This window comes from Selaginella moellendorffii, unplaced genomic scaffold (genome assembly GCF_000143415.4).
Source record: "Selaginella moellendorffii unplaced genomic scaffold, v1.0 SELMOscaffold_8, whole genome shotgun sequence".
NCBI lineage: Eukaryota > Viridiplantae > Streptophyta > Lycopodiopsida > Selaginellales > Selaginellaceae > Selaginella > Selaginella moellendorffii.
Genome location: NW_003314269.1, coordinates 2,553,429 through 2,580,728, shown reverse-complemented (window position 1 = coordinate 2,580,728; position 27,300 = coordinate 2,553,429). Strand labels below are relative to the sequence as shown.

At 47.4% G+C, this 27,300-nt stretch overlaps 11 protein-coding genes across 13 annotated transcripts; 5 read left to right on the top strand and 6 right to left on the bottom strand.

Moving 5' to 3' along the window:
* The first annotated feature begins 1,006 nt into the window (after positions 1-1,006).
* On the top strand, positions 1,007-2,467 carry LOC9632300 (nudix hydrolase 9). Its single transcript, XM_002967386.2, has 9 exons — positions 1,007-1,155; positions 1,207-1,281; positions 1,338-1,394; positions 1,476-1,543; positions 1,602-1,660; positions 1,707-1,855; positions 1,908-2,036; positions 2,106-2,264; positions 2,341-2,467. The coding sequence occupies exons 1-9, from the start codon at positions 1,099-1,101 to the stop codon at positions 2,425-2,427; spliced, it is 840 nt and encodes a 279-aa protein (XP_002967432.1). The 5' UTR covers positions 1,007-1,098; the 3' UTR covers positions 2,428-2,467.
* Positions 2,468-3,179: 712 nt separating this feature from the next.
* Positions 3,180-4,404, top strand: LOC9635743. The gene is made up of 3 exons (XM_002967385.2): positions 3,180-3,412; positions 3,463-3,582; positions 3,640-4,404. The coding sequence occupies exons 1-3, from the start codon at positions 3,371-3,373 to the stop codon at positions 3,817-3,819; spliced, it is 342 nt and encodes a 113-aa protein (XP_002967431.2). The 5' UTR covers positions 3,180-3,370; the 3' UTR covers positions 3,820-4,404.
* On the bottom strand, positions 3,819-5,453 carry LOC9635742. 2 transcript variants are annotated; one of them, XM_024672182.1, is made up of 3 exons: positions 4,392-5,453; positions 3,959-4,326; positions 3,819-3,893 (listed from the first exon to the last, which is right to left on the bottom strand). In XM_024672182.1, the coding sequence occupies exons 1-2, from the start codon at positions 5,436-5,438 to the stop codon at positions 3,961-3,963; spliced, it is 1,413 nt and encodes a 470-aa protein (XP_024527950.1). In that variant the 5' UTR covers positions 5,439-5,453; the 3' UTR covers positions 3,819-3,893; positions 3,959-3,960. The 2 variants fall into 2 exon arrangements, with proteins under 2 accessions (XP_024527950.1, XP_024527949.1); XM_024672181.1 differs by having other exon boundaries at positions 3,821-4,326.
* A 2,965-nt stretch (positions 5,454-8,418) lies between these two features.
* On the bottom strand, positions 8,419-9,537 carry LOC9635741. The gene is made up of 2 exons (XM_024672329.1): positions 9,498-9,537; positions 8,419-9,437 (listed from the first exon to the last, which is right to left on the bottom strand). Exon 2 carries the CDS (start codon positions 9,110-9,112, stop codon positions 8,489-8,491), a length of 624 nt encoding a protein of 207 aa, XP_024528097.1. The 5' UTR covers positions 9,113-9,437; positions 9,498-9,537; the 3' UTR covers positions 8,419-8,488.
* On the top strand, positions 9,484-11,094 carry LOC112345421 (pentatricopeptide repeat-containing protein At3g03580-like). The gene has a single exon (XM_024672131.1). It carries the CDS (start codon positions 9,484-9,486, stop codon positions 11,092-11,094), a length of 1,611 nt encoding a protein of 536 aa, XP_024527899.1.
* A 2-nt stretch (positions 11,095-11,096) lies between these two features.
* On the bottom strand, positions 11,097-13,129 carry LOC9632299 (lysine histidine transporter 2). The gene is made up of 9 exons (XM_002967018.2): positions 13,010-13,129; positions 12,888-12,947; positions 12,663-12,796; positions 12,200-12,595; positions 11,736-12,138; positions 11,570-11,675; positions 11,422-11,513; positions 11,295-11,363; positions 11,097-11,244 (listed from the first exon to the last, which is right to left on the bottom strand). Exons 1-9 carry the CDS (start codon positions 13,076-13,078, stop codon positions 11,146-11,148), a joined length of 1,428 nt encoding a protein of 475 aa, XP_002967064.2. The 5' UTR covers positions 13,079-13,129; the 3' UTR covers positions 11,097-11,145.
* Positions 13,130-13,410: 281 nt separating this feature from the next.
* Positions 13,411-15,384, bottom strand: LOC112345420. Its single transcript, XM_024672130.1, has one exon. The coding sequence runs from the start codon at positions 15,382-15,384 to the stop codon at positions 13,411-13,413; it is 1,974 nt and encodes a 657-aa protein (XP_024527898.1).
* Positions 15,385-18,140: 2,756 nt separating this feature from the next.
* LOC9635740 lies at positions 18,141-20,258 on the top strand. The gene is made up of 13 exons (XM_024672031.1): positions 18,141-18,387; positions 18,438-18,535; positions 18,624-18,706; positions 18,763-18,889; positions 18,960-19,026; positions 19,101-19,198; positions 19,254-19,338; positions 19,392-19,506; positions 19,562-19,663; positions 19,719-19,783; positions 19,852-19,933; positions 19,992-20,071; positions 20,130-20,258. Exons 1-13 carry the CDS (start codon positions 18,164-18,166, stop codon positions 20,188-20,190), a joined length of 1,287 nt encoding a protein of 428 aa, XP_024527799.1. The 5' UTR covers positions 18,141-18,163; the 3' UTR covers positions 20,191-20,258.
* Positions 20,259-20,302: 44 nt separating this feature from the next.
* Positions 20,303-22,219, top strand: LOC112345383. Of its 2 annotated transcripts, none has more exons than XR_002992029.1 (12): positions 20,303-20,526; positions 20,580-20,677; positions 20,722-20,804; positions 20,851-20,977; positions 21,027-21,087; positions 21,133-21,230; positions 21,277-21,361; positions 21,433-21,547; positions 21,605-21,693; positions 21,768-21,832; positions 21,896-21,977; positions 22,032-22,134. XR_002992029.1 is itself a non-coding variant. In XM_024672032.1 (12 exons), the coding sequence occupies exons 1-12, from the start codon at positions 20,324-20,326 to the stop codon at positions 22,131-22,133; spliced, it is 1,221 nt and encodes a 406-aa protein (XP_024527800.1). In that variant the 5' UTR covers positions 20,303-20,323; the 3' UTR covers positions 22,134-22,219. The 2 variants fall into 2 exon arrangements, 1 of the variants encoding a protein (XP_024527800.1); XM_024672032.1 differs by having other exon boundaries at positions 21,592-21,693; positions 22,032-22,219.
* Positions 22,170-24,495, bottom strand: LOC9635739 (high mobility group B protein 6). The gene is made up of 13 exons (XM_002967017.2): positions 24,423-24,495; positions 23,944-24,311; positions 23,737-23,859; positions 23,548-23,682; positions 23,387-23,494; positions 23,288-23,316; positions 23,130-23,235; positions 23,010-23,075; positions 22,895-22,960; positions 22,735-22,839; positions 22,585-22,679; positions 22,451-22,535; positions 22,170-22,395 (listed from the first exon to the last, which is right to left on the bottom strand). The coding sequence occupies exons 2-13, from the start codon at positions 24,304-24,306 to the stop codon at positions 22,261-22,263; spliced, it is 1,416 nt and encodes a 471-aa protein (XP_002967063.2). The 5' UTR covers positions 24,307-24,311; positions 24,423-24,495; the 3' UTR covers positions 22,170-22,260.
* Positions 24,496-25,480: 985 nt separating this feature from the next.
* Positions 25,481-26,460, bottom strand: LOC9632298 (syntaxin-124). Its single transcript, XM_002967016.2, has one exon. It carries the CDS (start codon positions 26,439-26,441, stop codon positions 25,545-25,547), a length of 897 nt encoding a protein of 298 aa, XP_002967062.1. The 5' UTR covers positions 26,442-26,460; the 3' UTR covers positions 25,481-25,544.
* Between the last annotated feature and the right edge of the window lie 840 nt (positions 26,461-27,300).

The following is a 27,300-nucleotide window of genomic DNA, read 5'->3' as shown; positions in this document are numbered from 1 at the left end:
GATGTTTGAGAGAATTTTCCGCAAGAGACTGGGAGAGTGAAGCCGAGCTGATTGGCATCTCTCGGAGAAGCGTTAATGTTCGTCCCACCGAATTCTTCTTCATAAAGTGCTGACAGACTTCACGCGAGGTTTTGCAGCACTACCTACATCCACGCATCAGATTCTTTTGAGTCAACACAGCTTTGCTTTGTGAGGGTGAATTGTAGAAATTTGTATTGATTTCATTTTTCAGGAAATAAAAATGACTCTATGACTTAATTATTTAATATTCATAATAATTAGGGAAAATTACGATTATACCAATATAAATGCCAAGATTTCAAGCAATAATTTGTAGACTTCAAAATTTCTACAATCTATTATTTTTTTAAGCTGACGGCTTGACTATGCTTGACACCCTTGTCGTTTTATTATGATCATAAACATCTCTTTAGCCACAACAAATAGGCAAAATGTTTTTTAAGATCGTCCCACTTTTATTATTTCTCATTTCAAAATCTTATTCAGACCCGATTGTTAGATGCTTCGCTCGCAGAACACCAAATACTGATCCCCTGTCCATGTGTAGAGCACAGGGTATGTGCTGGAGACAATTAGTAGGCAACAATTTGCAGACTGGAAGTTACGTGGGTCTAGACGGCACTGCATATGTACGAATCGGAATGTTTCGACATAGAGGCTACTACGTAACCTTGGACGATTTTAATAATGCTATGGCCCAAATTTACAATACGTGCATTGCTCACGGTTACATGGGAGGCTATGCGCGTTTCTATGGAGGAGTACAACCATACATGCTTGTCGAATTTAGAAGTCCTGCAATGCATACTACTTTCAATCAGGTGAAAATCAATGGACCGATTTGTGATTTAGCTTGAGTGAGAGGAAAAATAATAATCTAAAGTTTCAATCTCTCTCCTATCCTTTCTCTTCATGAGTTTTCTTCTCTTCACACCATGTTTCTTGCTTGACCTTTGTTATACGTACTTTTGATTATTTCTTCGTGACTGTGATGTTCTATATTTGCACAGGACAGCGCAAGGCATCTCGTGCGATGCTAGAGAGACAAGAAATGGGCAATTTAGGGTTCTTCATTCCATGGGCAAGGCATACCAAGTGCTACTCCAGTGGCCATCACCGCTACGCCGCTCTCAGGTAAGAAATGGCGATCGCTCTCTAGAAATGCCGATCGCGTCTCTTGCCCAGCTTTGCGTGGATTTCTCGCCGCTCTACGATCGAGAGCCACATCCAGATGCTAGCTTGGAAGCCAGCATTGACGACGTAAAATCAAAATTACATGCATTCTGTAATCGTTTGTTTCATCTTTTGCTGTTTAGATATGGGATCAACGTCGCTCTGCGAATCCATCTCTCTTCAATGCCACCAAATTCAGAGTAATATCTCGAAGAAAACTCCCCTTTTTTTCTCCTTTTCTAGTGATTTTGTTCTCTCTTTTGCTTTGTTGAACTGTGCAGTATGGCGGCTATGATCTATCCCCCGATTGTCAACAAATATGCCTTCGTCTCGGCCTGACAGACTACAAGTATGCGTCTGAGATCGATCGTTTCTTTTTTCGATAGATCTAAACTCTTCTTAACTAGAACTTTTGTTGGGACGAACTTGTCACCGAAGTGGGAGAATTTCTTGTCGCCAAGTACTGGTAAGACTCGAGATTGTTATCCATTTAATGCGGGATTCCCTCCCAGATGATGTTCTTCGATGCAAGCGCACGTCCAGCCCCCTGGGAAATGGTGCAATTGTGGAAACACTAGACTCTCTGATCATTCTACTGCAGCGCAGCTCAAACGTAGGCGAATATCCTGGGCATTTGGTCTTTCCTGGTGGCCATTCAGAGGTACACATTGTATTTTTTATGTATTCCCAAAGTTTAGAACGCTGCTTGCTAGCCTTCAGAGATTGGTATCCTTGGCCACTCGGATCACAGCGAAAAACTGAACAACAAGATCGCAGATGAGATGTTTGAGGGTATTGTCCGTGAAGTTTGTGAAGAGACTGGGATTCCTGCGTCGTCCCTGGTAGGAACAAACAGGATTACGTTCTTTTCTTCTTGAGTTCATATCTTTCGGGCGTGTTTTTGTGTGAAGAGCGAGGCGGAGCTGATTGGCATCTCTCGCAGGAGCGTGAATGTTCGTCCCACCGCATTCTTCTTCATGAAGTGCCGATTGACTTCAAGCGTAATTTCAGAACACTACACCCGCGCAGCAGATTCTTTTGAGTCAACAAAGCTTTGCTTCGTGAACAGAGTGAGTGAAACTTCTCTGTGTGTGTGTGTGTGTGTGCGCGCTTGTCCTTTTCTTATTAATTGTTCTAAACTTTCAGGAAGAACTTATCGACAAATCAAATGAAATGCCTGGCTGTCATGAAGGTGGCGCAGCCATATTTACAAAGATTGATAATATGGTTTAGCACAAATCATTTAATATTCATCTCATAATAATTTGAATATGCCAAGATTTCAAGCAATCATTCAGCTTCAATTATTTGGAATGTCAAAACTTTTCTCGTCGTATTATTATGCTCATAAATATCTCTTTGGCAATGGCTGTACCGGCAAAATGTTTTTTAGAATTGTCTTACTCTTATTTCTTGTTTCTAAATCTTATTCAGAGTTCCCGTTTGTTAGCTGCTTCGCTCGAAGAACACCAAATACTGATCCACGTAACATGTGTAGAGCACAGGGACTTTGCTGGAGACAATTGGTAAATAGCAATTTCCAGCGTGGACGTTACGAGGGTCTAGATGGTACCGCATACGTAGCAATCGAAATGTATCAAGCTAGAGGCTTTGGACGATTTTAATAATGCTATCACCCAAATTTACAATAGCTGCATTGCTTATGGTTTCATGGGAGGCTATGCGCGTTTCTACGAAGGAGTACAACCATACATGCGTGTAGAATTTAGAAGTCCATTGGGAACTACTACTTCAAACCAGGTGAAAATCAATGTACCTGTTTGTGATTTACTTAGATAGTAAGAATAATAAGAACATCAGGAATATTTTCTTCTCAAGATGAAGTTTTTACCCCTCCCTACCTGATGAAGCGATTATTCAGGTTACTTTCTTTACCAGACACGTGGCGTTGGATTGAGCCTCCAGCGCGGCCTGATATATTCATGCCCGCGCAGAGGAGAATATTCTTTGCCTGGGAGATAGATATTCGTGTCCAAAGCTATGTGTAGCCGTGTCGCAGTGGAGCGCCGCCGCAGCCACAGGAGAATTCAACACACAGGTGCTGGAAACGAGTTCCCATTCCATTGGGTCTTCTCGCAGCTCGAATTTTAGGACATTTGTTTCCGCCACCGCTGGAAAAATTGAAGCTTGTTTGCTCGATCTGCTCGATCTCGCCATGGCGATGTCAATGAAGCGGCCAATGCTTGGCAATCGATCGGTAAGACCCAATTCCAGGGAAACAATGATTCTCATAGCGAATCTTTCCAGACCAAGCTCGTCCAACCGGTTTGCAAGCGGCGAGACAGAGCCGATACGAACTCTCACCACTACAGGGTCACTCTTGTCACTCCACCTCCCAAAAACTTGGGAATACACTGCCTTCCATCGGTAAGCAAGAAAGCACAAAGCTTCCACTTAAGAAAAAAAACGATTTTTTCCTCCCAGAACACCCAATGTGGTGAGACAGTCACAGTTAGTGGAGAGTCCTACATTGTCTCGGGCGTCGTCTACCAATACCAGCTCAAGAAAGGAAGGTATGCTCCAAGCGCGAAGAAGCTCGAAGTTCAGCCGACTGGACGATACATTCTCAACATGTATCTCGACAGTCTTCTCCCGGATTCCTGAAAAAAAAACAGTGGACCACTGCCAAGAACAGTTTTGGTTTCCTTGAATCGGATCGTTTCAACGCTTTGAATCCCCTGGAAACAAAGATTAAAGAACTCCTATCCTATCTAGCGCTGAGAGAAAACAAAGATAAACTTACGTTTATTCGTCGTCTTCGTCTTCGTCATCTTGATCGTCGTCCTCATCTTCGTCTTCCTCATCTTCGTCAATCCTCTCGTCCTCGTTCTCCTCGTCCTTGTCATCGCTTGGCTCGCTCTGCGCGTCCCTCTCTTCGCTCAGTGTGATCTCCACCTGTTTCATCGTCCTCTGGAGCTTCAGCAGGCCGTCGGCAAACTTCCATCCCTTGGACTTGTCCTTGACGCAAATCGACAGCTTTTCCAGCAACGCACATCTCCTGACCAGATTGTTGAGTACTTCCAGGCTCTTCTCGTCCACCCACGGCATATGAATAACAATTCTCTTTAGTGGAAGCTCCGGGAGCTCCTCCATTCTACAGCACCTCAAACACTGCATAATCACAAAGAAAACACTGTAAAAAACCAAGCTTTTGTAAAAGAAAGACATGGAAGAACCTTGAAGAGATCACCGCCAATCTCAAGCCCACTCCAGTTGGCCATGCAGCCGAAAAACTTTAACGGAGCAACCTTCTCGATCTTGTTCAATGCAGCAGGAATAGCGACCGACTTGATCGCAGTTTTCTCGAGGCCACCAATCGCAGCAGCCACGTCCGGCAGCGTCCATTCCCCCTCCTCGCTTGATTCTAGCACCAGCTTCTCTAAACTAGATCCCCTTGGAAGCCCAATCACGCAAGGAGACCGCACTACAATCTTCCCCACTCCACTGGCCTTGACGACGAGCTTCGTCACCCACTTGACGCAGATCACCTCCACCTTGGGATCCTTCTCCCCTCTCGCAGACAGCGTGAAGACGGTGAGCGCCTCCTGGAAGCTGAGAAAGATGGTGGTGAGCTCCGTGTGCCTAATGTAAGGTGACCTGAGCCCCGAGCAGTCGCAAATGTCGAGATAATTTAGAACCGGGCAGAGCTCCATGATGCCTTCGAGTGCCTCGTCTGTGATACACACGTCGTTGAGGGTGAAAGACGTGAGCCTCTTGAGCGGCGTGGCTTCGCCAGGCACGCGATCGATCTGGTAGTATGAGAGAGATACCTCCTTGAGAAGCTGGCACTTGAAGATCTCGAGAAGCTTGTTGCCCATCTGCACGAATCCCTCCCCGTCCTCCTCGAGAGTGAGGCACTCGAGCGTGGAATTCACCGCTCGCAGCCACATGCACACCGCCCCGACCCCAAACTCGGGCCCCGTGATGTGGAGATCCTGGACTCCACACGTCGTGGCGCCGATCGTCCGCCCTATGAAGGATTCCAGCAGCGGCACGCGCTTGGCGTCCTTCTTTACCTTCTTCACCAGATCGGCGCAGGAGAAATCCAGGTAGTCGACGCCCCGGAAGAGCATTCGCCAGCGGTGACAGACGAGGCGGCAGGGCGCGATCTTGTGGAGCGGCCCGATCTCGCCGAAAATGCGGCAGACGAGCGCGTCGGGGAGAGCTTGGAAGTAGTCCTTTGCGGGCGCCATCACGGCCTCCCTGCTCGCGTTCCCTCTCATACCCTAGGAGGCATCAAAAAACCCTAGTGGAGAGAGGAGAGAGAAGAAATGGTGTTACTGACTGACTGACGGAACAAAGCTCATCACGCGAATTAGAATATTCTGCTAGGTCTACTGCCAGAATATCCGCCGTTAAAAGCATATTCGTCGTCTTCATTCTTTCACTGTGTTGGAGGCCCACACAGCGACTTGCTCGTCACTCCTATACAGCACCAAATTCCTATCGTTTTGGAGCACTAGGACCGACGAGACCAGCTCCCCCGAGACGACCCCGCTATCGATAGTCCACAAACACACGCTCTCGTTCTCAAACACCACTCTTCCATCTAGCCTCACTCGCAAGTAGCAATTTCGAGTGGCGCCAATCAAGATTGGAGGCCTCCACACCACGATGTTCCTTTCCATGAGCTCCAGGTTGCAATCAAAGCCCAGAACCAGCATGTATAGCCCATTGCGAGAGACGAGATAGGATCCCGGCGTGAGCCTGGAGTAGCGCCTCGCCTTTGGGCCGCTCTGGATCATGTTCGAGTAGGGATAGCATGCCTGGCCGCCATGGACGATCACTGGAGCCCCCTCTCTTGCCACCTCTAACTCCTCGTTGGCCTCCTTGAGAGCGTACTCCATTCCAAATCGCCCATCGATTGCGGTGATATAGCTGTAGCCCCATTCGATCAACGCGTCGGAGACAACGTCGTGGAGATCATGGAAGGCGCGGACGAGCTCGAATCCCTGCATTGCGTCGGCGTCAGGGTTACCAGCCGTGGCATCGCAGCCGGCAGTGAAGAACCAGAGGCGGAGGAAGCACTCCTGGCCGTTTACTATCACGGTGTCCGAGAAGGATCGTGGCATATGGCGGCCAAGGTTGATTGTGTTGACGAGCGTAGCCAGGCCACTCACAACAACGATGCGAAAGCTGGGAACGATTCTGCGAGGGATGCCCTTGTCGAGGATGTCCACGGCTTTGCCCCTCGTAGAAAGATAAATGGTGATGGCTGTCATCAGAACAAATCGATCCATTAGGGGATTCAAGGGTCGAGCTTTCCTATGCAAATTCTTTGTTATATTGCATTCTGACACATCAATCTTCTACAGCAGACAAATCAAGGGCTAGAAAGTCATTCTAAGGACAAATTTCTAGTGGAAATTTTGCCATTAATAATATAGATTTGCTTTGTGCCCAAGGACCTTAATTTTACAATATTGCATTGTTCACCTCATTATGGTCTTTTTTATTTTTATTTCTTCATTGGTAGCCATTGTAAAATTGTGACCAATGGAATAAAAAAATCAGTTCATGTTAGATGCATTTGCAACCAAAGTCTGTCCACATCCAGGAGGCCCATATAACAAAGACTCCTTTAGACGGCAATATCCCGAACTTCTCAAACTTCTCAACTAGAAATTGCACAGTCTGCACAAGTTCCAGCCCAACGAATCAGCCACGTCCAGCTACTAACAAACACTTAACTCTTAAAGCTCCCTCTTGACGTTCTCAAGGGCACCAATGTAACAATAGGCATTTGCAACCACCTAAAAGGAAAACCTTATTACAAGTCGACCGTCTCATGGAGTGCAGAAGGGTTGCTCGTTCCCAAAGCTGGCTGAAAGTGTGCTTGTTCACTACAGCCATTGAGCTGTGAACGTCGGCATCCATAGTTTAAGGTCAATCACGTCCATCTTTTCACGTATCGGCTTGGTGCATAGGGCAGCAAGGTCCGCGCCAAACGAAGCCGTGGGTATTTTCTCCAAATCCACCTGTAGAAGCAAATGCCAATTCAATAGCTAATACATTTCATACATCTTCCGCGAGCTTCATGAGCCACTAGGGTTACTTCCAGACTGCTTTTTCGGAGAGATCCCACAAGATCGCACGCATCCTATCGTAAATTTGAAGATCCATCGAAAGACCTAGATCGCGCAAAATTACTGTAAATTTGAAGATCTATAAAGCTTCTTATCATAAGCCTTAGATTTTCCATTCTTTCACTGTGTTGGAGGCCCATACAGCGACTTGCTCGTCACTCCTATACAGCACCAAATTCCTATCGTTTTGGAGCACTAGGACCGACGAGACCGACTCGCCCGAGACCCCGCTATCGATAGTCCACAAACACACGCTCTCGTTCTCAAACACCACTCTTCCATCTAGCCTCACTCGCAAGTAGCAATTTCGATTGGCGCCAATCGAGATTAGAGGCCTCCACACCACGATGTTCCCTTCCATGAGCTCCAGGTTGCAATCAAAGCCCAGCACCAGCATGTATAGCCCATTGCGAGAGACGAGATAGGATCCCGGCGTGAGCCTGGAGTAGCGCCTCGCCTTTGGGCCGCTCTGGATCATGTTCGAGTAGGGATAGCATGCCTGGCCGCCATGGACGATCACTGGAGCCCCCTCTCTTGCCACCTCTAACTCCTCGTTGGCCTCCTTGAGAGCATACTCCATTCCAAATCGCCCATCGATTGCGGTGATGTAGCTGTAGCCCCACTGTCACAGCGTCGCCCACAACATCGTGGAGATCACGGAAGGCGCTGATAAGCTGGAATCCCTGCATTGCGTCGGCGTCAGGGTTGCCAGGCGTGGCATCGCAGCCGGCGGTGAAGAACCAGAGGCGGAGGAAGCACTCCTGGCCGTCTACTGTCACGGTGTCTGAGAAGGATCGGGGCATATGGAGGCCATAGCTGATTGTGTTGACGAGCGTGGCCAGGCCGCTAAGAACAACGGTGCGAAAGTTGGGACCGATTTTGCGAGGGATGCCCTTGTCGAAGATGTCCACGGCTTTGCCCCTCGTAGAGAGATAAATGGTGATGGTTGTCATCAGCAAAAGCCGATCCATTATAGATTCACGGCCTTGGGCTTTTCTACGCCATTATATTGCATTCTGATATGCGTAACTCTTCTATATGAGACAAGCCCAGGTCCGGAAAGTCATCCTATGACAAAGTTCTGTAGAACTTTTCCAATATGCAAGACAACTACAGATTGTTTTTGTAAATTACATTACACTTTAATTTCCACAAAATGAAACTTACTTTGGGTGATCTATAAATATTTAGACATGCAAACTAGTTTTCCCAAGATTCTTGCCCCAGTAAAGATACCTTTCTTCTTTGTCTATCACTATGGCTGTGGAAAAGGTTAGAGCCTGGGAAGATGACAGGAGTGCAAACTTGTCAATAGATTTGTCTTTGCATCGTCCGCCAAACCTTTCAGATAAAAAACCATACCAATCCATTTCACGAGTCAATATGCTTGGAAGCGCCATGACGAGTTTCTCAGCGCTAATTGCCACCATTTCTTCGTTGCAGGGACTGTCCACCCTAATCGACACCGGACTTCCTAACTGGGTGATCGCGGGCCTGACCACCCTGATCAACAGCATCCCACTCACCACCTTTTCACCTCGATCATTCTCCTCCACCGTTACCGCCGGTTGTGGTTCTTCAATACTGAATGCGATCCTGACCCCGACGAAGACCAAACTCTTCCTGGCTTCATGCTCATCCAAGCCTTTGAAGCTCTCACCGAGTACGTCAAGCACGCCTTGCACCAGTCCCGCTTCAGCTGCTACACCATCGTCGACGGGCGATTTGGAGTCGAGTACATGCTGAGTGCTGGGCCTGCTGTGGACTCTGCTGGCGATCGTTGCGGGAAGGTCGGGTTCCTCAAAGTCCATGCGCTACTCCAAACTCATGCCCGGGTCATCTCTCGCTTCTCGCAACGGGCTCTACAAGTTGGAGCTGGGAGATGCCTGTGATCTGAAGCTCCGGGAGGGGAGCATCGTTGTGTGGATGCCTACAGTCTTCGTTGGTGACGCCAAAGGTTGCTACTTGTTGATGCAGTTGGACGGAAATGCCGTGTTGGAGAACAAGAGCTTCTGTGTGTGGGCGACCAATACAGCAGTGCCGGGAAAGCTGGTTTCGACGATTCTAGTTCTCCAAAATGATAGGAATCTGGTGATGTATAGGAGCGACCAACAGATCGTTGTGTGGGCCTCAACACTGTAAAATGATGAGAATAAAAGATTTTAGTCCATGTAAGTGATCGATGCAAGCACGAACCAAGTTGCTGTTCTTCGTCAAAGTTCCAGTCCGGTGGTATACGGGGAAGCACGTCGATCACGCTTTGGAAACAGCTCTAAATTCAGTGTTGGAGCACACCAAAGAAGCTTATCTTCCTCTGCTGCGCGCCTGTGACAAACTCTCGAGCCTGAGGAAGATCCACCAGCAGATGATCCAGAAGAAAGTCGTGGTTGACAAGCTGCTCAAGAACGTCCTGATTGACATGTATGGCAAGTGTGGCGGCTTGGACGAGTCCCGAGCAGTGTTCCAGTCGATACAAGACCGCGACGGACCCAACGTTTTCTCGTGGACAGTGTTGATCTCAGCTTATGCCCGGAATGGGCATAACAACGTAGCTTTGGATCTCTTCCACCGCATGGAGCTGGCTGGAGTTCGAGCGAGCGAAGCCACTCTAGTCATCGCTGTCGGAATTTGCAGCAAGCTTGGAGCTCCTCACGGCCTACGAATCGGGAAGAGACTCCACCAGCGAATCGAGGCCCAAGTCTCGATGAACTTGATGACTGCTCTCCTTGATATGTACTCGAAGTGTGGGTGTCAGCGAGAAGCCAGAGAAATCTTCCAGAGTTTCCAGAGTACCGACACTGTGTGGTGGACTGCGATGATGGATGCGTTGGTTCGATGGGGTGATCCCAGTGGGGCGCTAAACTTGCGAAGTCGAATGGCCCTCGAAGGCATTCCAGCAAGCACTGTCACCTTTGTTGTCGCGCTCACTGCCTGTTCTTGCTGTTCTTGCGGCTCCTTGTCCCGAAAGGTGGCGAGCCAGATCCACGACGAAATCTCTTCCCGGGGCCTGGACTCCAATCCCGTGCTGGCCTCTGCACTCGTCAGCGTCTATGGCAAGCATGACAACTTCCAAAAGTCTTGGAAAGTTTTCCAGGATATTGGGAGCTCGAGAAGGAGCTTGTCATGCTGGAACTCGATGGTGCTCACTTGCGCTCGGCATGGCTTCCACGAGAGAGTTCTCGATCTGTACTCCCAGATGTCGGTGGAGGGATCGGTCGTCCCAGACGAGATAACTTTCAGCATCGTCTTGAGCTGCTGTCAGAGAATCGAAGATGGCGAAAAAATCCTCTCGGAGGCCGCGGCTGCCGCTTGCGACCAATTCGATCAAGTGAGGAGCGCTGCCATCGATTTCTATGCCCGCATTGGCGATTTGGGGAGCTCCAGGCATGTATTCGAGAAAGACTCCCACTGTCGGAGCCTGAGCTGCTGGAATGCCCTGATTGGGGCATACTCACATCACGGCTATGGCCGCCAATCCCTCGATCTCGTGCTGAGGATGAAGATCGAGGGAGTCATGCCGGATCAACTGACCTTCATGTCAGCAATGTTTGCCTCGAGCCACACGGGGCTGGTGGAACGAGGCCTGGAATGCTTCCTGGAGATGGAGGCCGAGCATGGGATTGTCCCAAGCCCCGAGCACTGCCGCTGCTTGATTGATCTCCTGGGCCGCGCCGGCCAGATCGAGGGGGCGGAAGCGATGCTTGAGGAGGATCCGTGTGAGATGGAATGGAGTATTCTCGTGGGCGCCCGCAAGAACCTGGCCGACGAAGAAGCCCTAACCTGGGTACCCTAAAACGCGGAAGAAGGATACGAATATTCACATATGAAAACCTTACAAGGAAAGTTATTTGTAGAACTGGTAATGCGAAGCCTTGAGGAGAATGTTTCGAAGCCCACCAGCTGTGGAAGCGATTGTAAGAAAGAAGCCCACTCCTATGCAAGCCTGAAAAGCTTATAAAATCAAAGGTGGAAAATCTACTTATTCAATTTTACCATGTTCGCTAGCCATGGCAATCCGAATGTTCTGGGCTTGCGAAGAATTTGCCAGATGATACAAGGTAGCTGCAACCGAGAAGAAGATCTCTTTGTAAATAGCAATTTCCTCAAGTTCAAAAAGTACCAGGAATGTTGTTGGGACGAAGGCTATTCCCCCAACAAAAGCGAGCAAATCGTCAAAGAAAGGAAATGTCACAGCAAGAAAGCATGTAAATGCTGCAAAAATAAAATAAAAAATCCTTCAGATTTTAAGCTAAGAAGAAGTTACTTACCAACGTAAATTGATCGAACAAGTAATCTAAGATTGATCCCTCCATTAACCTTCCACAGGTTTGTGAGAAGCATCTCCACATTGTCAAACAGCGGCATTGCAAATATCTGAAAATCCAAAACTATGAAAACCAAGAAGTTCGATCTTTAAGAAAAGAAATGGCTAACCTGAAAGCCACCACACATATGCGTCACCACCATTGCATTTCCTAGTGCGACGAGCCAAACAGGCTTGTCCAGAATCTCAAGGACGTGCATGTCATGGTTCTTTTGATTCCCAAAAACGTAATACCCGACCAGGGCATTTGGGAAATAACACAAGATGGTCATCGTGTAGGCCAGGAGAGCTCCATTCCAGGCCGAGATCTTGGAGGGTCTCTCAATGGTGGAAGGAATAGTGGCCTGGATCTCAAGAACGATATTGTGTCCCGCAAATGCAAACGAGATCTGGCCCAGCGAGCTAAACACCCCGAAAATAACATCCGCAGTAGAAGTTGCTTTTGGAAATTCATAGCTGACTGTGGGGCTTCGTTCACGCATTAAGGTGGCGACCCAAGCAATTGTGGAGTAGCTGTTCTTGCATGATAAAACCAAGTGAAAAAGTTGACAAAAAAACTTTGAAATCTACGTACCCGAGAGACATGAAAGCGGCAATAATCGAAACCCAGGTGATGGAGGTGAAATGTGGAAGCTGCGAGAGGAGAAGCTGGACCGATGCAAACGCCATGATGCAATATCGCAGCTCCCAGTTACATGAAGAGTCTTGAATTGGGCAACCATAGAGAAGGCTGTGGATCTTCCGGATGGATTTTCCAGCGGTGAGGAGGTAGACGGTGTCGACACCGATCTCGACGAGCATTTGCATGGGTACCACAATCCAGAGCCCGAGCTTCTTTCCGAAAGCCCTCTGGCCCAGCTCATGGTATCTGTCCATGCGTTTCCCATCGAGCTCGTGGAGCTCGATCATTTGCCACATTGTGCTGAGACTTATGATGCCGATAACGCACAGCACGAAAATCCCTGGAGCCCTGGAAAATCAAGGAGGTCTTTGTTAAATGGCACTAAATAGTATTCACACAAGTAAAGATATGTTACCAGCTTAAGTCGACCATAGCTCCGTGGAGCGAAAGAACTCCAGCTCCAATCACGGCAGTGATGTTGTGGACCGCCGCATACCACCATTTGGAGGTCCAGGAATCGTTGATCGATAGCCATGACCGCCACACTTTCTGCCACAAACCACAGCCAATCTCTCACACAAACTTGGAGAAAAACTAGAACAACAGGCATCTCTAACAAAGACGAAGAACAATCGCTTGCCTGGAAACAGGGACGTGAAGGGCTAACTGGGATCGAGTCCGCGCTAAACCCAACTTCCCTCTGGCATTTGGCATTGAAGACCAGAAGTGAGAAAAACAAGAGAGAAATTTGGGGACAAGGACCTTCAAGAGATCGTTGGTGCTACTCCCATTTTCTATTGACAAGGCGGCGCCGTCGAGAGGGTCCTCCATAGCCAAGCGGCAGTGTCGATACTTCCTAGCGAAGGAAGGGCGGAGACCATTTTCTTTCACCTAGAGTCGGCAAAGAGAAACTTCCACGCTTAAAATCCATATTCTATCATGAAGTCTATTTCTTTCTCCGGATTCATCGAAAGATTCTTTGACTCCCTCCCGTGAACATCCAGAGTTTTCTTATACGCGGCACATCATCCTTGACTTCCACAGTATTTTGTCGACACTGCACTATTGCTTATCATGGGTATAGATTCCTTGAAACATAAAAGAAGAAAAAAAAGAAAAATCATTTACCATTTTGTTCCATGAAACTTTGAAGATCAAGCAGTTCACCACCTTCGCCTGTTGTGATCTCCTTGGTTCCGTCCGGGAGCTTGACGCTTGTTCTCATTCGGGAAGAAACTCTTAGTGGCAATATAACGGGGCCTTGGATTGTTCCATCCTGGCGGAGGAGGGCAGTTCGGCTCCACGGGTCTTCGCAGCATATAGAGCTCCTCTTTCGAGTAGCGTACCACATGATACCCTTTCTTCTCGCTTGAGACAATGGCCTGCTTGAGAAGCTTGATCATGTTCCACTTCCATCCCGCGGGATCAACTGGAAACCCAAAGATCCGGAGGAAAACATCGTATGCCTTGACGCTGTAGATGTCCTTGATGGTCTGGAGAAGCTGCGCGCTCATCTCGCCCGATGGGAACCCGTACCTCTGGTCGAAGTTCGTTGATCTCGTCATACGGAAGAAGCAAATCTGGAACATCACCAGCCTGAGGCCGTCGGCATTTGCCTCAAACGTGTGCTGGAGACGGACCTCCGAGGGGAAGTTGTCCGGCTCCACGTACGCGAGGTATGGCTTCTTCTGCAGGGCCCAGAGGGTGTTCCTGGTGAGAATCTCGCCCAAGAACAGCCCGCATACTTTGTCCCACTCCACGGCATTGGGAGCTACCAGCAAATACGTTAAGAACTCGCCCAGGTCGGGGACGTGATCCTTGCCGCGACACTCGATATTGGAGATGAACGCGTCAACCTTGCGCTGAATTTCCCGTCTCAGGTAATGGTGCTCCCGTACCAGCTTGGAGAAGAGGTGGAACAGCAGGCAGTAGCCTTGTAGTGCCTTCTCCGAGGCGTGCACAACTGTGTGGTTGCTGAGCTCGCTCTTCTGCTGATCGCAAGACTGGACGAGCGTGAAAACCATGGTGTTCATCAGCGCAGGCAGCGTCTGGAGAACCACCGAAGTTGGCGCTGCCGAAGCCGTCGGTTTCCTGGGGAAGCTGAGAGCAAGGCTCTTGAGCGAGTCGTCTATCAGCGGTCTGGCACGCTGGAAGTGATCCTCGTCCAGAACCAGCGGGAGGAAGTAATCAAAATCCTCGCCCGTGATGCCCTTCCTCACGCCATGGCTGTTAAACGCCTCGTATGAGAAGAGATCAACCGCTGCCACAAAGGGCTTTCCACCGCCGGCGGGGCACGACACTCCAATCCCCAGGACCGTGTCGCTCTCCTTGAAAGTCTTGCGCAGAAAGAAGCAAACCAGCTGCCGGCGCAGCAGCAAGTTCTCCGAGTTGACGAGCTCTTTCACGCCTCTGTAGACCCGAGTCAGCCGTATGGCATCCTGGTCTGAGAGCCTGTCCACGATCTCGAGGCAGCAATCAGTGTCCAGCCTCTCGAAAAGGTTGGGACTCTCCACCAGAGAGAGATGATCATCAAACTCACCTTCAATCATAGCCGGACTAGTGACAGTAGTCGACTCTGGAGCGCTCTTCACACCAGGAAAAGCAACATTGAATCCACAGTTAGCACACGAGTAGCGCTTCACCCAATCCAATGGATCCAAGGGGTCAAAGCTACGTTCCCTTTGGGAATAGCTCTCCAGCTCCACTGCCTTGCCACCATAGTCCTGCTGCACAAACTTGCTACTAAAGAAGCTGAGAAGCTGGAGAAAGAGGTACTTGAGCAAGTAGCCCGGGCTGTAACCGCCATTGTAGATTTGCCAATGACCGCCCTGAGGATTGTAGTCATACCTCGTGGAAACCGGGTTGAGGATGTCGCAGCAGATGTAGGAGTCGAAGACGTTGGGGTGTCGGACGGGCGTCTGTATGCTAACCTGCGGAGGGCCGTGAGGATAGTCAGCTGGTATGCGGACGTCGAGGTGGAGGTTGACGCCCGCGTAGGGGCCGCTGAGCGGCGAGAGGACGAGGCACATATGGTCGAGCTGGTCGGCATAGGTGCAAACCTGGATGCCCTGGAGCGGCTCCTTGGTCAGCTCCGTGAGGTCGCGCTGGACTCGGACTTGCCATGACTTGGTGCTCATTGGCTGGAAATTGTAATCCTAAACCCAGGTATGGCTTAAGTATTCACAATTTCCTTGTCCTCCAAGTAAAGTGGCTATTTAAATTACTTACTAATCCAATTGATCAAATAAGTTTAAAATTATAAGCATGTTTCCAATTTATAAACAATCTATTAGCTGATAGAAAAAAAAGAATATACTAGAAAGAGTTTAAGAAAGTTTATAAATTATAAATAAAAAATTGAATAACAACCGTTAAATTGTAGAATATCTTATAATATTCAAGCATATTCTAGATATATCTACTACCATTTTAGTCAGAAGTTTGCTTAAAAAGACAAAGGAAGAAATACTGTGTTGGATACCTCCAGAGGAAATTTCATCTGGTGCAGAAAATCCCCAATAGGAAAAGTCTAAAAAAACACAAAACACGTTGAAACATCCACAATTCACCAAGTTATGAAACGCAAAGAACATGATATCCACGGTTGGTATCCACGGTTGGATCGATTGGCTTCCGGGCTCTGGGTTCCAACCGATCAAAGACAGTCACGTTGGCTTCGTCAACTTGTCCAGTTTTGTTGATGTGAGGCTGGACGAAGAACAGGAAATGCAGGGAAGCGATAATGTCCTGGTAGAGAATATCACAACAATAAAAAGAAAATAAAAGATCATAAGGTGAATTGGTTTTTCACCATCTTTGCCTGTTGTGACGTTTGTTTTCATTCGGGAAGAAAATTTGCGTGGCAATGCACCGGAGCCTTGACATGTTCAATCCCGAGGGAGGAGGGCACTTCCGCTCCACGGCTCTTCTCAGCACATAGAGCTCGTGTCTAGAGTAGCGTACCACATGATACCCTCTCTTCTCGCTCGAGACAATGGCCTGCTTGAGAAGCTTGATCATATTCCACATCCCACCAGATCAAAATATCCGGAGGTACTCCTTGACGCTATAGATGTCCTTGATGGTCTGGAGAAGCCTGGAGCACATCTCGTCTGATGGGAACCCATAACTCTAGTCGAATTTTGTTGATCTCGTCATATGAAAGAAGCAAATCTGGAACATCACCGGCCTGAGGCCATCGGCATTTGCCTCAAAAACGTGTGCTGGAGACGGACCTCGGAGGGATAGTTGGCTGGCTCAAAGTACGCAAGGTATACCTCCAAGGCCCAAAGGACGTTTCTGGTGAGAATCAGGAAGAGCCCGCAAACTTTCAGTTGTTTATTGTTTGTGAATCTTACGTAAAATCATACGAACCCAACCCAGTAAATACGTCAAGAACTCGCCAAGGTTGGGGACGTGATCCTTGCTGCGAAGCTCGATGTTGGATATGAACGCGTCAACCTTGTGCTGGTTTTCCTCTTCCAGGCGATGGTCCTCTCGCACCAGCTTGGAGAAGAGGTGGCAATAGCCCCTTGCAGTGCCATGCACAACTTTAGGGTTGCTGAGCTCGCTTTTCTGGCGATCTGAAAACCATTCAGCGCAGGCAGCGTCTGGAGAACCACCGAAGTTGGCACTGCCGAAGCCGTCGGTTTCCTGGGGAAGCTGAGAGCAAGGCTCTTGAGCGAGTCGTCTATCAGCGGTCTGGCGCGACGGAAGTGATCCTCGTCCAGAACCAGCTGGAGGAAGCGATTGAAATCCTCGTAGGAGAAACGCAGGGCCGACGGGGCACGACACTCCAATCCCCAGGATCGTGTCGCGCTCCTTGAAAGTCTTGCGCAGAAAGAAGCAAACCAGCTGCCGGCGTAGCAGCAAGTTCTCCGTGTTGACCAGCTCTCTCACGCCGCCGCAGGCCGGTGTCAGCCTTATGGCCTCCTGGTCCGAGAGCCTGTCCACGATCTCGAGGCAGGAGTCCACGCCCAGCGTCTCGAAAAGGTCCATCGAGAGATGATCATCAGACTCACTTTTAATCTTGGCTGGACTCGCGACAGAATCGATTCTGGAGCGCTCTTCAATCCGAGAAAAGCAACATTGAATCCACAGTTGGCACACGAGAAGCGCTTCACGCAATCCAAAGGATCCGAGGAGTCTAAGTCACCGTCCGCCAGGGTCTAGCTCTCCAGCTCCACCGCCTCGTGGCCATAGTCCTGCTGCACAAACTTGCTGCTGAAGAAGCTGAGAAGCTGGAGGAAGAGGTACTTGAGCAACTAGGCCGGGGTGTAGCCGCCCCGTGGAAGCGGGCTTGAGGATGTCGCAGCAGATGAAGGAGCCGAAGACGTTGGGGTGTGGGACGGGCGTCTGGATGCTAATCTGCGGAGGGGCGTGGGGATAGTCGACAGGAATGCAGACGTAGAGGTGGAGGTTGACGCCCGCGTAGGGGCCGCTGAGCGGCGAGAGGACGAGGCACATCCGGTCCAGCCGGTTGGTATTGCTGCAAACCTGGATGCCCTGAAGCGGCTCCTTGGTCAGCTCCGTGAGGTCGCGCTAGACTCGGAGCCATGACTGGGTGCTCATTGAAACCCGGCTACATCCTTGGCCCCGCCGGCTTAAGTATCCAGGATTTCCCTGTCTTCCAAGCATGCAATGTTCTATCTTTAAGCTAGCACGATCCAATTTGGCTGCAAAAAGTTTTAGAAGAATGACCAGAAGTTGCCCAGCAAGAGAGGAGTTTTGAAAGAAATTAAAGATTATTTGTTCGCTCAAACATAATGCAAGTCAACGTAGTCAATGCAAAAGTTCAAGACTGTTGACTTAGTACCTTGATGATTCTCATCCGGAATGTGGGAGGGCATTCTGGTCCGGAATGGCGAGCATGTGTGATAGCCGTGGAGGGCATTCCACCAATCGCTACACACGACGATGATTTTGAGTTCTTCAGGATTGCCGCCGCCATGGCAGCAGCCGGCGATCTCCTGCCGGCATTTCTCGATCGTGTGCGGCGCTTCCTCGTCTCTCGCAGGTCCAGGCCCGGAGAAGAAGGAAGTGGTGCTGATTGGAGGGACTGGCCGCGTCGGGAGCTCCACAGCGCGAGCGCTTGCAAGGGTGTGGCCGGATCTCCAGCTCGTTCTCGCTGGACGAAACAGGTATGGATCGGTGATATTGAGGGGCTAGGAATGTGGATTGCCAATGCCAGGGAGAGAGGAGAGGGAATAGCGTCCGAGATTGGGGCTGGAACGAAATTTCGAGCTGTGGATATAGAGGATTTAAACTCGGTGGCACAAGCTATAGAAGGTGAGAGTTTTTTCTTGTTTTGCTTTTGGTCGTTTGTGTGTTTGTGTGTTTGTGTAATTTTTCTTTGAGATAAATGACTTTGATCCAGGTGCGAAGCTGGTGATCCATTCCGCTGGGCCATTTCAACGCAAAAATCGTTGCACAGTATTGGAGGCCGCCATCGAGACAAAGGTAAGAAAGCGTCCATAGAACTTTGGAGACATATTTACGTGTGTGCTATTATCCAGGTTCCATATATTGATGTCTGCGATGATCTAACTCACGCTCAACTTGCAAAGTCCCTTCACAACAAGGCAGTAGAGGCTGGCGTTCCTGCGATTATCACCACGGGGCTATATCCTGGAGTGAGCAACAGTTCGTTCAGAGAATCTCACATTCCATATGCAAGCATCTAATTGTCTCGCTAAGTTTGGATTTACTGCAGTTATGGCCGCAGAGCTTGTCCGGCTTGCTAGAGAGAGTTCGGCTGGAAGCAGACCTCGAGAGCTAAGGTAAAAAGCTTGGCTCAAAACATTAGAATAAGATAATGCTGCTGAGTTACACTGAACTAAAAACAGGCTGCCAGGTTCTCTTACTTCACCGCGGGATCTGGTGGTGTTGGTCCTACGATTCTTGCAACAAGTTTCTTACTTCTCAGCGAGCAAGTCTTAACGTATAGCAAAGGTTATGTTCTCGTACTGTTGCTTCCAGCATCTCAAAGTTGTCTTTGAATGCACAGGAAAAGTTGTAAAGCTGGACCCGTTTAGTGGGGAGAGGATAGTAGATTTTGGGAAAGCGGTCGGCAAACGTTCCGTATTCTTGATGTAAGTCCATGCAAACAACTTGTGCTTTTGAGAGCTTTGTTTTTGCTAGCCAGAAACCTTCCTGAAGTCGTGACAGCGTTTGAGAATTTGAAAGTTCCTACCATAACTGCTCGCTTCGGTACCGCTCCCTTCTTCTGGAACTGGATTATGGGCGCGATTGCAGGACGGGTATTGAGAACTTAATGTATGGCCTTTCTTTTAGTTCTACTGAGAAAGTATGCAGGATTTTCTGAAAGATGATTCCAAAGTACAATCCTTGGCTAAGATTTCAGCTTTTGCCGTACGAATAATTGATCGTTTAGTTGGAGCAAAAGTCTCAATGCGGGTAAAGTTCTAACTTCCCGGATATTATCCTGTAAGTTTGACGGCAAGACATGCAGGTAGACTTGAGCTGCACGGATGGGAAACGAGCTGTTGGACTGTATACTCATCGCAATCTATCCGTGTAAGCAACATTTCCCTCTCCTTACTTTTCTCTCAAAGAAAATTGTTTCCATGCTGTTTCATTTTCAGATGCGTTGGTTCGGCTACTGCAGCCTTCGCAGCACCAGTTTTACAAGGCAAAACTCGACCTGGAGTCTGGTTCCCTGAACAGGCAATATCCTTTGCTCATTTCTCTTTTGTATTCTATCACTAGACAGCTTTCCATTCAGGACGAGGCCATTCCTTTTCAGTATCGAGAACAACTCCTCCAGCAGGCGTCAAAAGGAACATCGAGTTTCGTGATGAACACGTAAGCTATCAGAACGAGAAAATGAGCTTTCTTGTGCTGATGTTACGTCGCTGTGCAGGTCACCTTGGATGGTCGAGGGAGATCCTAAAGAGATAGGCTTCGGCATATATCTCGAATGAGACGTCTGAATCTCGTGTTACACATTATTCGGCTCCACAAAGCATTCAACTCACAATTGTTGTTCGAAGATAGTGACGTTGATGTCTCACTCCTTACATGAGGAGCCTCGGGACTTCGTGTTAGCAAAGGAAAATGGCAGCTTTTCAGCGACAAGTTTCTCGGTTTGGATTGCCAACGATTTCATCGACAATCTCGAAAAGTTCTGCCCAACTTACAGACACTAAGAGCAAGAGAGTGGTGTTGATAGGAGGCACCGGGCGTGTTGGGAGCTCCATTGCTCGCTCGCTGGCCAAGACTTCTCCGAAACTCAGGCTTGTCCTTGCTGGAAGGAACAGGTACGTGTCTAAAATTGAAGCTCGAGCTCACTCGTTGAAAAATGAACTTTCAGGGAGAAGGGCGAAGGACTAGCGTCCGAGATTGGAGTTGGAACAACGTTTCAGAGTGTGGACATCGATGATTTCGAGTCGATAACAATCGCTCTTGATGGTAGGACTGTGGTGCACTTTTCGTGTGTGTTTCACGTCGTCCAGGTGCTGATCTGGTAATTCATTCGGCTGGCCCCTTCCAATCCCGGAAGCGCTGCACTGTTTTAGAAGCTGCAATCGAGAAGAAGGTGAGGCAAGTGGAACAAACTCTTGAGCTCATTTTGTGTTGCGCAGATTTCATATATTGATATCTGCGATGATTTATCCCACGCTCGGCTCGCCAAATCCTTTCACGACAAAGCAGTCGAAGCTGGTGTTTCGGCAATCGTCATGTCTGGACTTTGTCCGGGAGTGAGCAATAGTACACTGCAGGTTTTTCTCAGATGGTTGCTCATATGCTCCTCTTGCAGTAATGGCAGCAGAGCTTGTTCGGATGGCTCAAGAAAATGCGAGCAAACCAGAAGAACTGAAGTATGTTCTTTTTGTTTCTTCTTCCTTGACTTAGATCACGTGCAGATTTTCTTACTTTATTGCAGGGTCCGGCGGCGCGGGTCCGACTGTTTTAGCCACAAGTCTTCTGCTTTTAAACCAAAATGTGTCAGTTTACAGTCAAGGTAGTCAACCTGCTTGATTTTCAGACTGCAAAACATTTTTAAGCAGGAAAGCTGTTGAAGCTAAAGCCATACACTGATGAGACAAAAGTGGATTTTGGAGATGGAGTTGGCAAACGTTCTGTATTTGGCATGTAAGTCTGCATCTCTATCGTGCAAAACTTTCTGAAGAAGAACGAATTTCTACTTTTTTATTTCTTCTCAGAAATCTTCCCGAAGTTACTACGGCTCATGAGATTCTAAACATTCCAAACGTAACAGCGAAATTTGGTACCGCTCCCTTCTTCTGGAACTGGCTACTGAGCCAAATTGCGGGAATGGTGAGCACTCTTTCTTCACGAATATGTTATTTCTTTTTTACCAGGAATTTCTCGAAGACTACTCCAAAGTGGAGAGCTTTGCAAGATTGTCCGATCCAGCTGTCAGAGCCATTGATGTTCTTGTGGGAGGAAAGGTTTCGATGCGAGTAAGAAAGATGTGGCTGCTTTTATTCATTATATCTTGGATCTCAAGCTTGCTTCTTTGGTCTACCCGTCACAGGTGGACTTGGATTGCAAAGATGGCACGAGATCTACTGGACTATACACGCATCCAGATCTTTCAGTGTTAAGTAACGTTCCGCATTTGCGCGATCTAAGAACTCATTTAAGCTTCTGGAAAATCTCCAGGTGCGCAGGAGCAGCAACTGCAGCGTTTGTAGTTCCCATCTTGCAAGGCAAAACACTGCCTGGAGTCTGGTTTCCCGAGGAAGTAAGTAGGGGTGTGCTTGCACAATGAAAAGCTCAAGAAAAGTTTGTCTGGCAGAGAGAAGGGATCCCCATAGAATGCAGGGAAGGCCTTTTGGAGAAGGCATCCACAGGGACGTCAAGATATGCAATGATAGTAAGCTATTATCATTTACATTGAAGGTTTCGTGATACTAAAAGGCTAATCAAAGCGATACACCATAGCAAAGAGTGGATGGAAATTTAACATCATTCACATTCAACATCTATCATTGAATGGACGCTTTTGCAAAGTAGGCAATCTCACGCTAAGTTGTGGAGGTCGTAGCTCCGTCCTTGGGATCTGGACTGAGCCTCTTGAATTCCTCCATAGCTTCCTGATACTTTTGCTTCTCAACGCCTGCTTGATCGACGTAAGGCTGCTTCTCCTCGGCGCCCATCTCCTGCCACAATCAAAGAAATGAGTTGTTGCCTTGTCAAAGCTCTTTTCCAACTTACGTTCCATTTGCTCGCAACGAGCGCAGTGAGCTCTGCGAACTTCGCTGTTGGCATCTCGGCCTGTAACTTCTTCCGGTATTCCATTCTAAATGTGAAGGTTTGAGACGTGGAACTACAATACAAAATTCTCTTACCCAAACAGGATGTAAGCCGTCGCCGCCTTCTTCGGTTTTCCTGGCTCGGCTGTCTTGGCTTTAGCTTTGCGTGGTGCTTTCTCCGCTTTCATTGCCTGCAGAGATTACTTAACTATATCAACACGCAGAGAGGAAGAAGAGAAACAGAACCTTCTTAACTTCGTCTTCCTTCTCTTTCTGCTTCAGCAGCTCCAAACCACAGACCTTGTCTCTTTTCGCCTTCTCTTTCAGAGCTTGCTCTGCGACAACTTCCTCCTGGAGTCAAAAGAGGTGTTCAAGTTCTAGAAAGCATGAGCAAAACGTGCCTTACCTGGGCTTTTTTCTTATTGTAAGCCTCCATTTCAGTGAGGTATGTAGCCTTTGCGTCAGTAGCAATCTAGACAAAAACACAGGAAGGGTTAACTGGAATGGTGAAAGCGAAGTACCTTCTCATAAGGTGCACGTGCTTTTTCATCCATGCTTCGCCATTCTTCGCCAAGTATTTTTCCTATCTGTGAAACATGATAATAAATCGACAAGACCAGCAGAACAAAAAATGTGCTGACCTGTGGGACCTTGAGATTCTCATTCATCAAAGCGGGCCTTCGTTCCTCTGAGTAAGCCATGTAGCCAGTCGTGGGCCTTTTTGGCTTTTCCGGGTCCTTTTCCTTCCTGAAAGAGCAGTATAAGAGCGAACTTTGTGCATCAAACTAAGACAACTTACTTTTTTGGTTTCGCCTGGGCTTGGATTTCCTGAAACAATCAAGAACAAGAACAAACAATGTCATGCATCAGCTAAAAAACAAACCACTAGATACCAAACCTTTTTATATTCCATAAATTGGTCCAGAATTTCCTTCGAAAGCTTTCTGTTTTTCTCGTCTTGTAGAAGCTTAAGTGCCTCGGCTTCTCTCTTCTCCTTGCTGACAAGCTGCTTATAGAAAGTACTGGTTAGAATCTAAGACTTGGATTAAGATATACCACCTTCAGGTACTCTTCTTTGTTCTTCTGGTAAATCTCTTCGTATGGCTTCTTCTCCTCGTCCGAAACAGATTTCCAGAGCTCGCCAAAAATGGAGCTCAGATCTTTAATACCAGCGTTGGGATTTTGCGCGCGCACCTGAGACCAAAGCATCAGCGGATGGAATTTCACCCGAAAATATTGCTTCCAAACCTTCTCACGCTGATCGTTACACCAAAGAAAGTACGAACTAAGAGGCTTTTTGATTCTCTCGGGGTCATTCTTCTTCTTCTTTCCCTTCGAATCGTCGGAGGACTCGTCTGGCAAAGGGATGCTCTACAAAAGCGACGGGGCTGAAGTTAGAACGATGGCAAAAAAGAATCAAATGGAAAAAAAAAAAAAAAAGCAAACCACACTTACAAGATTTGGCTGGAACTCCTTGACCTTCTCGAGCTTCCTAATCTTCTCCTGGAGCTTCTCATGCTCCTTGCTTTGCATCGCGATGCGATCGTGCTGCTCCTTGATCTTGGCGCCCTGCTCCAGAACGAGCTTCTGGACTTCCTCCTTCTCAAGCCTCATCTTGTTGAGCTTCTGGGTCATCGTCTCCAGCTCCCCCTCCCAGTTCCTGGCACTCTTAAGCCCCTTTCCAGCCGCCCTCATGGGTGGAGACACCGGCACTGGAGCCCCAGCCCCCTCGGCCACATTCTCCTTGTTGGACTCCATCGCCGGAGCTGGAGCTTGGGCGGCTGCCGCTGCTGCCGCGGCTTTCCTGCGGGTAGGCATCTCTCCTGCGCGGCACAGGCACAGATTTTTATAGCAAGGAAAGCTACTATTGCAGCACCGATGTGAAAATGGGAAAGGGAACACCTGGGAGAACTATCGGGCAGGACGATCCTTACCTCAGATCAAACGCCGCAAGAATGGATCTCGCCGCTCCCTCGCCGCTTTCTTCCACCAGGGTTTAATGTTTCGTTGGGCTGGATATAAACGGTCAGATCCTTTTCCCGGTAAAACCGAGCATTTCAAAAACAGTATAGTACTTTATAGTTTGGGCGGTAAATTTGAACTACAGCCACGGGAAAAGGAGAATTTTTCTGCCATATCAGTAAATCTTGTGTGGTGAATGAAAAATTTTATTCCTGAAAGAGTTCAAGAATTTAAGTAAGAAGGCTTTAGAGATTTGTTGATGAAATTTTAGTGTTGGACATTTGAAGTTAGTTTTGCTAAATAGTCACTTCTTGCAATTTTTGGTGGTAGTCCAAAATCAGCAAGTTCACTAAGATGACTTATTTTCTTCTATGTACTAATTGTGAAGAAGTGGTTCAGTTTAATATTGTATAACAGCCCTCAGTATATTGTAAGTTTCTCTTATTGTTTATGATGCAAATTTCTCATGTTATTCAGAATTAAGTGCAACTTACCATCATGAAACCAATGAGATTGATAAAAGATATCTCCAAACCTTGCAGTACATAGGTTTAGGACCCCATTGGAGTAATTATTGCCATATGTTAGAACTTGCTTTTCTAGTCTTTAAAACTTGTAAGCACTATGGTCTTATAATCTCTCTTTCTCTACCTTCTTCAGTTTTCAATGTTTTTTTGTTCATTTAGTCTACTGTGGATAGGTTTTAAGAGCATTGAGCATTTGCAGGAGCCACTTGTGCAAAGAACACATACAAAAGCTGTAAAAAATCTCACATGTTACTGTTATCTCTTTGGTAAGAGGTCACCTAAGAAACAACAAGCTGATGGATGATGGATATAATGCCATTTCAGATCCTTACTCTCATTTGCATGAGTTGCTAGCTTGCAATCTTAACTTTCACTCACCAAATGCTCAAAATTGGAAACTTTATTGCGGAACATTTCTGGTTGAGTCTCACAGGATATGTTTCTCGACTCCACTGAAAAGGTTGACTATTCAGATTGACTATTCAACTGCAGAAGAATTCAAAGGAAGAAAGCTCATAGCAACTCTTATTTCAGTTCTCTTGTATAATCAGAATATATTCACTTCGATCATCTTCTGGTAAGAATGGGAAGAAGAATGACGAGGAGGATGATAATGAGAATAATTATCCCGATGCATGTCCACTTTCGGCTTCTCCTCTGCGATCGCTTGGCCTTGACCAGCTGCTGTGTTCCTCGATCCACAAAAGACGCTGCCTTGTTGACATGTTCCTCGATTGTATTAAGCTGCGCGCCCTGTGCGTCCACCAGTGTTGCCAGATCCTGGAAGATCTGCTGCAGCTCCCGCAAATTTTTCTCCACTTCCATCATGGCATCGTGTCGCTCCTGAATCTCCTGGATTGTGTCGAGAATCTGCCTCCTCCCCTGCTCCTGGATGGCCTTCCGTAAGAAATTTTCGCTCTCCCCCGTCTGGATCATCCGCTCGATCACCTCCTGGCTCGCCTGTTCGCCCGTGACGGTGAAGTAACGGCGCTCGATCGTCCCGCGGTACTCGCTGCTCATCCTCTCCCGCAAGTTTGCGAAATCGGCCATCAGGTCGCGAAGCTTGATCCGGAGGCTGTTGGTGATGGACATCCTGGTTCGATCGGTGGACGAGCCCTCCTCGCAGCCTTTCACCTTCCTGTTGGCCAGATTGCTCGCATCCAGCGCCTCGAGCTTGGATTTGATCGAGCGCCCGTTCTTGAGCACGAGGGATACGTGTTCGTCCATGCGCAACCGGAGCTCTCTCATGGCTCCCGGTCTGTGAATGCCCTTGCTCGACTCATTGTCCTCGTTGAGCTTGAGGAGGAGCTCCTGGATCGCGTCCATGGCGTCCTTAATCTTGCTCACCTCTTCGAAAAAGCCCACCAGGCTCTTCTCCGAGTTGTGGACCGCCATCTCCACGTCCAGGGGGCTGGCCTCCATGTCGGATCCCCGAGGGAAGGAACTCGATAGCAAATTATTCATCCTTTTAATTTACCAGTCGGCCAATCGATCGAATGAAACCTCTTAGCCCTTCCTTTCTCCTCCCTCAAAGAGCTTGCCAGGTTTGACCACGCGTGCACGCGGAGAAGAGAAAGAACTTTTCCAAGTCGAGACAAGAGAATATTCATCTTCTGGAGTGTCTCAATTGAAACCAATACCTTGTCTCCTTTTTCCTTGGAACGATCTTCTGTCTGGATGAACAAAAAAGGATCTATATGCTACATTTTACTCCATTAATGCCACTTGGCTAAGAACTTATGTTCATTTTAAATAGTAACAAATTTGGGGACTAAAATATTTAGGAATGTTTAAGTTTCTCTCTGACAGTCTAATGATAGTGTCAACGATGGTGAGATTAGAAGTGATCAGAAAAATAAAAAATAAAATCACAAAATAAAAAATAGTTTAGTGTTATATGAATGTTTTTTTTATTATGATGTATTTTTATTTAGTATATAATACCATTTTTTTAAGTTTAAAAAACTCATAATTATCCTTATTATTCTCTGATTGTATAAAAAAGTAAAATTGTACAATTTTATTCTAATTATAATATACTTTTTCCATTTGAAGATTGTTGAGAAAAACAATTATTTTTAAATCCAGCATTTAAAACTGCCAAATATTTATTTTTGATAAGTGGTTTTTATATGATATAGAAAGTAAGAAAATTTTCAAAAAGAAAAAATAAAATCAAATTTTAAACTGAATATACATTTTTTATGTCATTTATGCAAACAATTTTTTATACTCAGAAAAATTATGTGTCCAAGTATTAAACTTCCTATATTTCATTACCAAAAAAATCAACAATTGTGTTAAATCTATCTACCTATTATAG

Bases quoted from the DNA above. Each gene is read 5' to 3' on its own strand.
- LOC9635741 (XM_024672329.1), bottom strand. From the start codon at position 9,112: ATGGACTTTGAGGAACCCGACCTTCCCGCAACGATCGCCAGCAGAGTC.
- LOC112345383 (XM_024672032.1), top strand. From the start codon at position 20,324: ATGGCAGCTTTTCAGCGACAAGTTTCTCGGTTTGGATTGCCAACGATT. The intron at 21,231-21,276 runs GTAGTCAACCTG...ATTTTTAAGCAG, and splicing joins TGTGTCAGTTTACAGTCAAG to GAAAGCTGTTGAAGCTAAAG. The intron at 21,694-21,767 runs GTAAGAAAGATG...TACCCGTCACAG, and splicing joins GAGGAAAGGTTTCGATGCGA to GTGGACTTGGATTGCAAAGA.
- LOC112345420 (XM_024672130.1), bottom strand. From the start codon at position 15,384: ATGAGCACCAAGTCATGGCAAGTCCGAGTCCAGCGCGACCTCACGGAG.
- LOC9635740 (XM_024672031.1), top strand. From the start codon at position 18,164: ATGATTTTGAGTTCTTCAGGATTGCCGCCGCCATGGCAGCAGCCGGCG. The intron at 18,388-18,437 runs GTATGGATCGGT...TGCCAATGCCAG, and splicing joins GTTCTCGCTGGACGAAACAG to GGAGAGAGGAGAGGGAATAG. The intron at 18,890-18,959 runs GTTCGTTCAGAG...GATTTACTGCAG, and splicing joins ATATCCTGGAGTGAGCAACA to TTATGGCCGCAGAGCTTGTC.
- LOC9635743 (XM_002967385.2), top strand. From the start codon at position 3,371: ATGGCGATGTCAATGAAGCGGCCAATGCTTGGCAATCGATCG. The intron at 3,413-3,462 runs GTAAGACCCAAT...GAATCTTTCCAG, and splicing joins CAATGCTTGGCAATCGATCG to ACCAAGCTCGTCCAACCGGT. The intron at 3,583-3,639 runs GTAAGCAAGAAA...TTTTCCTCCCAG, and splicing joins GAATACACTGCCTTCCATCG to AACACCCAATGTGGTGAGAC.
- LOC9632299 (XM_002967018.2), bottom strand. From the start codon at position 13,078: ATGGAGGACCCTCTCGACGGCGCCGCCTTGTCAATAGAAAATGGGAGT. The intron at 11,676-11,735 runs GTTAGCCATTTC...TTGGATTTTCAG, and splicing joins ATATGTGTGGTGGCTTTCAG to ATATTTGCAATGCCGCTGTT. The intron at 11,514-11,569 runs GTAAGTAACTTC...TTATTTTTGCAG, and splicing joins TGTTCGATCAATTTACGTTG to CATTTACATGCTTTCTTGCT.
- LOC9632300 (XM_002967386.2), top strand. From the start codon at position 1,099: ATGGGCAAGGCATACCAAGTGCTACTCCAGTGGCCATCACCGCTACGC. The intron at 1,156-1,206 runs GTAAGAAATGGC...TCTCTTGCCCAG, and splicing joins CACCGCTACGCCGCTCTCAG to CTTTGCGTGGATTTCTCGCC. The intron at 1,544-1,601 runs GTATGCGTCTGA...CTTCTTAACTAG, and splicing joins CTCGGCCTGACAGACTACAA to AACTTTTGTTGGGACGAACT.
- LOC9635739 (XM_002967017.2), bottom strand. From the start codon at position 24,306: ATGCCTACCCGCAGGAAAGCCGCGGCAGCAGCGGCAGCCGCCCAAGCT. The intron at 23,683-23,736 runs GTTTGGAAGCAA...CTTTGGTCTCAG, and splicing joins GTAACGATCAGCGTGAGAAG to GTGCGCGCGCAAAATCCCAA. The intron at 22,536-22,584 runs GTAAGAGAATTT...CTTCACATTTAG, and splicing joins ACGGCTTACATCCTGTTTGG to AATGGAATACCGGAAGAAGT.
- LOC9632298 (XM_002967016.2), bottom strand. From the start codon at position 26,441: ATGAATAATTTGCTATCGAGTTCCTTCCCTCGGGGATCCGACATGGAG.
- LOC9635742 (XM_024672182.1), bottom strand. From the start codon at position 5,438: ATGAGAGGGAACGCGAGCAGGGAGGCCGTGATGGCGCCCGCAAAGGAC. The intron at 4,327-4,391 runs GTTCTTCCATGT...GTGATTATGCAG, and splicing joins TTGGCGGTGATCTCTTCAAG to TGTTTGAGGTGCTGTAGAAT.
- LOC112345421 (XM_024672131.1), top strand. From the start codon at position 9,484: ATGCAAGCACGAACCAAGTTGCTGTTCTTCGTCAAAGTTCCAGTCCGG.